This window comes from Austrofundulus limnaeus, unplaced genomic scaffold (genome assembly GCF_001266775.1).
Source record: "Austrofundulus limnaeus strain Quisiro unplaced genomic scaffold, Austrofundulus_limnaeus-1.0 Scaffold176, whole genome shotgun sequence".
Classification (NCBI taxonomy): Eukaryota; Metazoa; Chordata; class Actinopteri; order Cyprinodontiformes; family Rivulidae; genus Austrofundulus; species Austrofundulus limnaeus.
In genome coordinates, this window is record NW_013952578.1 from 662,855 (window position 1) to 671,917 (window position 9,063).

The window sequence follows — 9,063 nt, forward strand, 5'->3', positions numbered from 1 at the left end:
CCTCCTCCTCTGTCTGGAGCTGGTGTGGTGTGAGGCGGACAGCTCAGCCGAGGCTGCTGGAGCTTCATGTCCTGATCGGAGCCAACACAAGTCAGTCCCAGACTGAGCTGACTTGATCAAGTCTCTCTGCCTCTGGTGAGGAGGGGGGTGAAAAATCCTCCACCTCAGACCGTTCAGAGATGTAACTATCTGTGTCGCTGTGGTCACTCTCCATGTAGCATCAATTATGCTAATGCTAGCTGCCACGTTCTCTCGTCCTGGCCACACCTCCGCTCTCTAACCCCCCCTCCCCTACCCACTTTGATGCATTTTTCAAATTTCGCCTTGGGGCGGAGTTATATTTTCACAAGGGGGGTAAGACACTTTAAGTACCCTGTCTTGGAGATGGGGGACAAAAATGTCTTTAGGACAATTTGACATGTGATACAATCACCCCAGGTGAAAAAATATTATACTAAGTATACTTGAAGCCGCACTAATCATCAGTATACCTAAAGAGTGCTATTTTGGAACAACTAATTTAAATACTAAATATACTTTAGCTGTATTTAACTTGTACAAAAGCACAATTTTAAGTGTATCAAGTACACTTTTAAATACTACAATGGAACAACTTAAAATATATTTAGTACACTTGAAGTGTAACTCTTTGTCTATGCACTTAGTGTACTAATTATATTTAAAGTTGTTCCATTTTAGCATTTAAAAGTATACTTAATACAATTAAAATTGTGCTTTTGTACAACTTAAATACAACTAAAGAATATTTAGTATTAAATTAGTTGTTCCAAAATAGCACTCTTTAAGTATACTGATGAGTAGTGCGGCTTCAAGTATACTTAGATTTAGTATACTTAGTATAATGTTTTTTCACCTGGGATGTTTGTCATTTCAGTCTAATAAAGTGTTACCAAAAATATTTTTTCACCTTTTAATGCAGTGTGATGGGGATTCATATAAAACAGTCTGGAGGACTTCAAATCTTTTTTTATTATTTCCAGGCTTTGCACTTAAAGCTCTAAACATAAACAGACGGTTCGTAACAAAGTCTGAAGCCAGTAAACTGTCGACAGCTCAGATATTAAAATGTCACAAACAGAAATTTATCACAAATTTGTCGCTGTGGTTTTAAAAGTGTGCATTTACCACCCCAATTTAAAATAATAATAAAACAATTAATTCATAGTCAAAATCTCTTAAACAAAAACATTTTATTGGAAAAAAAAATCATAGCTCATTTGTGACAAACTTTCATTCAAGTAAACTAATAAATCCACTGTTTCTATTATTCCTATTAGAAATACACAGAAATGGCTCGATGAAATATTAATCTGAGTGTTTTAAAACATTATTGTCAAAACAGAAAAAATATCTGGTTTGAATTTCCTCCAGCCTGTGCTACATTGGACAATGGTTTAAACCTGACGAGCATGAATAAAAGCCACTGTGGACATTCTTATTGTTGGTGACTTCGTGTCCGAGTTGTCCACCTTGAAGCTTCAGATATAAAAATGTCCAGAGTTTTGTTTGCTTTTCTTTTTTTTTCTGTAGGATGTTGTTGGCATGTTCTCTTCCAAGTGGAGTCCAAGCAGACCGCCGCTGGGACCGAGTCTAAAACGAATTGCGTACATCTGTGGATCGATGCTGCTGAGCCAGCTTACCGTAGCCGCCTCTGGCCGGGTCGTAGTCCTGCCTGTACTCGTCTCTCACCTACGGGAGAACGACACGGAGCCGCAGGTCACAATAAGCTTGCGACAACTACACATACGTATCAAAGGAAAAGAGAAGCAGGTGCGAGGGTTGAGCACCATAACCTCACCTGTCCTCCAGATTTCCCGCGGCCGTACTGCCGGCCCTCCTTGAAGCCTGCGTCCCAGTCGGTCCGGATGATGCGGTCGTCCAGTCGGGTGCCGTTAACGAAGCGCATGGCGTTCTCAGCGTCTCCTCGTGTGTAGTATCTGGTGCAAAAGCAGCTAAGGAACCAGGGTTCTCATAGTTAACTAAAACTAACTAAATAACGAAAACTGAAATTGAAAAAACATTTTTGTTAACTAAAATAAATAAACTGTAATAAAATGAAAATAACTAAAACTGTATAATCTTTTCACAAAAATACTGAAATTATAGATAAAATATCCTTAGTTTTAGTGTTTGTCAATTTATTTTGAGCTGTGTGGACTGATTAAACTAATCTTTTTTTTCTTCAAACTGAGCAGCTTACTATCATGGACCGTAACGTCCCCTGTTTACAGTCTGCTGCTGCTCAGAGCTCACCCGCAAAATGACAACAAAAGTTGGGAGAAAGTAGTAAAGTCCGATTTGAGATGTCTTTGAATACGAATGTGAGAAAAATAAAAGCGTCTTGTAGTGGAAACAGGTAATATAATAGGTGGAATACTTCTCAAGGGACTAATTAACTGAGTAGGAAGTAGGAAGGTGTTGCTATAACTTACTGCTTTGACTGGTGATCAAAAAACTGCTGGTTAGTGAACTCACAGGAACACTTCAAGCTGGAGGATGCATTGGCAAATATGTTTATTCAAACTACAAAAATAACTAATACTAGAAATAATAAAAGCTAAACTAAAACTAAGCATTAAAAATGCAATAATAACTAATAAAAACTAGCAAATCCACACTAAAAACTAATTAAAACTACCGTATTTATTCGTGTATAATACGATCTCATGTGTAATACGACCCCCCCATTTTTATCTTAAAAAGCATAAAAATGTAATTCTCATACTACCTCTAATTTCATTTGGACTTCAGGATTTTTCAGACTTTGCAGTCATATATATATATATATATATCATTTGACTGTTGTATCAGTTTTTGATTTCATTTTAACAACATATGTACTAAAAAGGTACACAACAACAAATGTATAACTACAACAAAAACTATCAAATGTTCATTTGTTAACTGGTGTGATATAACAAACAGAGCTCTGTGGCTCTAACAAGTGAGAATGAAGCTGAATCAAAGCCTTCAAAATCAGGCTCAYCATCATCAGTATCATTAAAAGTTTCTGGTATTCCTCCTCTGTAATAAAGGCATCAGAATCCCACTCAACAACAATCTCATGCTCTGTGTTTCGTGAGCGCCCCCTCTGGTGGGGAAACTTTTTTCAGGTAGACCAACTTTTACAGAACACCGGTAGACGGCAGCCATTACAGACGAACGTGTGTTTGTTGTTGTCTCAGGAGCGGCCCGGTCGCACACTAATATCAGTTTGTTATCATTAGTTGCAGGACTGCCTTTTTTTCACATCATGTTGCTGCTTGGATCTGTTACTATCTTGCTCGGTGGCACAAAGGAGTTTTAGAGGTAAGATCGCTTCAACCGCTTTTTCAACAGGTTTGCATTTCCGGACTCAGGCATTTTGAGAATGAAGCCGATATTTCAGTTAAAATACATCAGCAAAAATATTTATCCGAGTATAGTACTACCCCCCAACTTTGTGCATGATTTTATGGGTAAATTTTACGTTTTATACTTGAATAAATACGGTAACTGAATTAAAAGAAAAAAATGTCACAACTAAATAAAACTAAACTATAATGAAAAATCAAAAACTATTATAACCTTGTATGGAATGCCGTTTACACTTTGTTCTCAAGTAAACTGGACCCTCATTAAAAAAGTCAGACACGTGTAAAAAAAAAACTGTGCATAAATATAAATAAACTTTCTTTAGTTTGAGGCAGGTCTTAAAGGATACTCGACAAAGCAGAACCCACAGGCTGTCTTCTTGACTTTATCCAGACCGATGATGATGCGTTTCACATCACCACATTTAGCAAACAGCTCATGTACCTGTTAAGTAAGTAAGTAGGTAAACTTTATTTCTATAGCAACTTTCACAGACACAAACATCAAAAAGTGCTTAACAGAGAGCAAGAAAACTAAAAACAATAAAACAGATCACAAATATAAAAAATACTATTAAAACACAATAAACACAACTAAAACCTGTCTGAATAAAAATGTCTTCAGATGTTTCTTAAAGAGTCAGTAGAATATGAGCAGTGAAGGGACAGAGGAGGAGCGCTGCAGAGCCTCAGGGCCACCACCTGAAAAGCTTTAGAGGTTTGATAGCTGCCTATGTTTGTCTTAAAGGCACAGTGTGTAGGATTTGTTGTTTTCAGCGACATCTAGTGGTTGAGTGGTTGAATCATCCTCCCTGGTCCTCCCCCCACCCCCACCCCCTGCTTCCAAACACAAAGGAGTTGCTACGGTGTCTCTCAGGTGTCAAAAACCTTTGATAATTCCAACCGCGATGTCTACCAGCAGCTTCAGGGCTAGTGATGTTTCAAGTGGTAAGATTATGAGCTTTAATAAGTAAAATTATCCCAGCTGCAATGACAGACAACAAATATTACATTTATAGTATTACAACTAAAACCGTTTTTGACGCCGCCACCGCAGTTTGTCCTTCATGAGCCTTTGAAGACAAGATGGTGGTGCAAGATGGCGGCTGCCTGTGTGGCGACCCGCGACCATGGAGATATAAACAGCTTTTTATAAGGTAAAAATAATAAACAAGGTCTTTGTCTGCAATGATTAGACATGTTTTTTTATTATTGTCTTTAGTGATTATCTCAATTTCGGCTAAAAGAATTGACAAAATCATACACACTGTGCCTTAAAACACTATTTGTCTGCTGTACGTGTGTTACCTCTATTGTTCAGTCTGTACTCAACCTAAACTTGGTAATTTAAGTCTCAAATGTCATTAAGTCTTGAAACTACTGTCAACGCCTAGATTACTACTTTGCCTCATCTAGATTGTTTGTACCACTCATTGTCTGAATTGGTTCAATACTGCTGTATTTTATGTCTATTTTTCTTTTCTACAATGTAAACTTTTGCGTCAACTCCCCTGTGATGTGTGCTGCTGACCTCTTGACCAGGTCAAAGTGATCTTGATCTCAATGGGCTCTATCTGGTTAAATAAAAGGTGACTGATTGAGCTATCTATCTCCACAGGTTTTATAATGGGTTTGAGGGACCACCAGCAGCATTTGTGCTCTGAAAGTTAAAACCAACATTTTAAAATGACTCCTGAAAGTCACAGGGAGCCGGTGCAGACAGGCTAAACCAGGTGTAATGTGGGCTCTCCTGTGGGTCTTTGTTAATAAACTCGCTGCAGCGTTCTGCACAGACTGAAGCCGAGGAGGATTTGTTTAGACATGTAAAAAGACTGTTGCAGTAATCTAAACGAGAAGAAATAAAAGCGTGAACAACCATCTCTAGTTCCYTCTGTGACACAAAACATCTCAGCTTTGAAATGTTCCTTAAATGATAAAAACAATTACGAACTAAAATTTTACAATGGCTGTCAAAAGACATAGAGCTATCAAAGACAACACCCAGGTTTCTGAGACTATTTTTCACTGAAGGAGTTAAAAAAGCAAGATGTTGCCTGATTACAGGGATTTTATCATCGGGGGCAATAATAAGAGTTTCAGTCTTGTTTGCATTTAACTGCAAATACTGTTAATGAGTTAAAGTCACTAAATAAACAACTCATAATTCAAAAAATTTGAAGTATGTCTTAGGGTTGGGCATAATCGTGTGTGTGCAATTAATCGTCAGAAAAACATTAATCGATTACTTTTTAGCACTGGATGATTAATACGATTAATGCCACCAGGCAGACTGACTGGGGATTATTCAGGTCAGTCCGCTCGCTGCTCCTCTCCACTTCAAATATGACGAACATTAAAAATAAAGTTCTGTATTTATTTATTTATCAACACAGTTTTAAATTTGACGTAAAGCCCGAAGTCTGTAATTCTGGCACAATTTGGAACATATTTTTACGAAGAGCAAATCTTTCCCACTAAACTGGTCATGTGACCAGGACATAGGGGTTTCCAGGGACTCCTGGGGATTAATCATCAAATTAATCGTTATCGGCTAAATACCACAATTAATCATGATTAATTTATTTTTCAAATATTGCCCAACCCTAGTATGTCTTAATAGCTGCAAAGAGTCTGCAGCAAACTCTAAAGTTCGACATGCTCAAAATGCCTTTGTGGATGACAAGTTATAAAACTTAAAAACACTTACTTACATTTTTATTTGTTTTTGTCACCTTACCATTCTCAATTGTCAATTAAGCTAATGTCTTACCTGCTCCTCTGTGGTGTAAAAGGACAGGTTCCCAACATACAAAGTGTTGCTCTGCTTTAGTAGCTTCTCTTGTTCATATCGATTACCCTGAAACACATTTAACACAAAGAACTGAGTAAAAGCTGATGATACAAACATATCTAGTTTTCCACATCAGCAGACACTATATAAGAACATCCTGGGTCTTGGTATTTATACACACACATGCAATAATTACACGTTTGACAAGTAAAAATAAATACAATACCAGCTTTACTTATTAAGCACTTTTAACATCCACAGGCCCACTTCCTGTCCACATAACAAAACATTTCTTCACTCATATATGGTCAACATTAATATCAAAAGAAAGGCAAACAAGAGAGAATATGTGGGTTTTAAGAAAAGATTTAATCATTAAATAACTACAAAAATAAACAGATACTAGCTGCGTCTGAATGACTGTAACAAGATCAAACGTTAAAACAAACAAAAACATTTAACTTAAGCAGCCATGATGCTGTTTTGTCCTGACAAACAATCCCAACTAATATCAGGTAACTTTAAATATAAATATGCATTCCTCTAGCTGTGAAATTTTCAAAACCACAGAACTGAAGTTATTATTATTATTTTATATGAATAAATTTTAAGCTACATCATGGTTCAAATCAAAGCGTGAGCCGCGATGTTGATGCTAACGGATGACGTTTTTATTGATCAAATTCAGGAGGTAAAAAACACATTACGATTGAACAGTTTTCTCTTTACTTACCTTAAAATGCTGATCTCTGTACTGACTAATCTCAGTGTAAGTATCACTATTTAAAGCGTTTAGTTTAGCAGACATTGTGGGCGGAAAAACAATACAAAAACGCGCACCGAAGCGCAGCTAGCTTCCAGTCGAGGACTTCCGGTGTGTTTGTCCGTCTGATAAATGGCTCCGGTGGGAAGAATTCAAACAGCATGATGCACAGCGCCACCTGTTGGTAACTGATTTGATAAGAGGTGCACCTGTCTTTTTTTTTTTTTTTGTATGCTGCAATAAAAGGACAGACATGACATTATAACCAATGTTTTAAACAAACATAACTCGTAAATATTACATAAAATATTGAGTAAAAACCCTAAAAATTACACAATATAATTCAATGACGTCACCTATAACATGGCTTGTGTGGAGCCATGCCAGCGGCTGACTGGGACACTCCCACACACTTCATTCTTATTTATTGGTCACAACTTTTAGCTTTCTATTTTAATCAAATATACTATAATAGTACTATAAAAGGGTCTGGAATGCTCTCCCTCTGTCCCTTCACTGCTCAGATTCTGACTCTTTTAAGAAACATCTTAAGACATTTTTATTCAGACAGGCTTTTAGTTAAGTGCTTTTTATTGTTTGAATATGTAATCTGTTTTTGTTGTTTTTAATAAGTTTTGCTTTCTGTGAAGCACTTTGTGATGTTTGTCTGTGAAAGGTGCTATAGAAATAAAGTTTACTTACTTTGTATTTACTACAAGCTCATTTTGATTTTGTGGTCTCTTATAACTACAAGTATTTTTAGCAAACAGTTCATATTTGTTTTTTATGCATATTTGTGTCCTAGCTTACTAAAAATACTTAAATATTTTTACTTTCAACAAGCTCTCAGAAGACAGGCCATATGTCACCTTTTGTACAAAAATAAGCACCACAAACACTTATCCACAAAGTCTACATTTTATTATCATATTTCAAATACTGCAAGTGAACAAAATCATTATAATAATCTGTGCCCAGCATCACTTTCTACTAACTGAATGTCAATGATCACGAAATGAACTCATTGAGAAATTGCAGGAAATTAAAAAGGGCTGTGATGTTATTATAAACTCATTTGATGAATGTGACTGCCCTGGTGTTTAACAGGAACAAACCATCAGTTCTTTTATCATAACAAGCTAATTTCACTCAAAAGGGACCAGTTTGTTGAGCAGAGTCAGATCAGCCTCCAGGTTTTACTCGTACTCCTGGTTAAACGTCATGATCTCAGTTAAAAGCAACACCTGTTGGAACCTGAAAGATAAATAATAATAATAAAAAATATTAAATGTTTAGGTTTAATCTTAGAAACATTAGTCGTGTTAAAAACTTATTTTCATTTCAAACATATAGGACAAACTTACGTTTTTTAAAGCTGTTTTTTATTGGGTTTCCTGTTCGTCAGAGCTCCGCTTTCCTCTCGATGCTCAGCAGCTCCACCTCGAAGATGAGCGTGGCTCCTCCGGGGATCTTCGGGGGAGCTCCCCGGTCTCCGTAGCCCAGCTCCGAGGGGATGACCAGCTTCCTCTTCTCGCCCTCGCACATGCCCAGCAAGCCCTGGTCCCAGCCTTTGATCACCTGCCCGGTCCCCAGGGTGAAGGTGAAGGGTCTGTCCCGGGGGATGCTGCTGTCGAACTCGGTGCCGTCCTCCAGCTTGCCGGTGTAGTGCATGTTCAACACGTCCCCCTTGCGGGACTTGATGGGACAGTTGTCGACCCGCTTCTTGATGCCGATCTGGAGCTTCTTCTTCTCCGATCCGCTCACCTCCGCCGGGCCCAGAGACAGAGCCGCCAGCGCAACGAGCAGGAAGAACCGCATGACTTCAGGAGAATGTCCGGGAAATAGTTTAGTCACCTGGAAAATAAAAAACAATACTTTGAAAGAAGAAGGAAATGGAGCTGGAGAATCGTTAACGATGACGAGCAAGCTAACAAAACAAACGGATGTAGCCTACCGGGTGGTGTTACCACATAAAGAGTCCGGCGAAAACATAAGAAACAACTAATTCATGAATAAATATGTGGTGGGTTTACGATTAAACTAATTAACTAGAAATCTATGTTTTTTCCGAGACAAGGTCTCGAAGAGGAACTGGATAAAATTAAAAGCAGTGAAAATTTTTCATTTCATAAATT

At 37.7% G+C, this 9,063-nt stretch overlaps 2 protein-coding genes across 2 annotated transcripts in view; both read right to left on the minus strand.

Moving 5' to 3' along the window:
- Nucleotides 1-971: 971 nt before the first annotated feature.
- On the minus strand, nucleotides 972-7,161 carry ncbp2 (nuclear cap binding protein subunit 2; the record flags this gene model as incomplete). Its single annotated transcript, XM_014017759.1, is given in 5 exon segments — nucleotides 972-1,710; nucleotides 1,820-1,958; nucleotides 3,725-3,819; nucleotides 6,145-6,231; nucleotides 6,899-7,161. Coding segments are annotated over 5 exon segments (495 nt in total). The 3' UTR covers nucleotides 972-1,611.
- Nucleotides 7,162-7,827: 666 nt separating this feature from the next.
- Nucleotides 7,828-9,063, minus strand: part of fkbp2 (FKBP prolyl isomerase 2) — a 3,744-nt gene continuing 2,508 nt past the window's right edge. The window contains exons 2-3 of the mRNA XM_014017760.1: nucleotides 8,293-8,782; nucleotides 7,828-8,182 (exon numbers count right to left, since the gene is read on the minus strand). Of these exons, the coding sequence (XP_013873214.1) occupies nucleotides 8,330-8,746 (417 nt within the window). The 5' untranslated portion in view covers nucleotides 8,747-8,782 and the 3' untranslated portion in view covers nucleotides 7,828-8,182; nucleotides 8,293-8,329. The remainder of the gene's footprint in view (nucleotides 8,183-8,292; nucleotides 8,783-9,063) is intronic.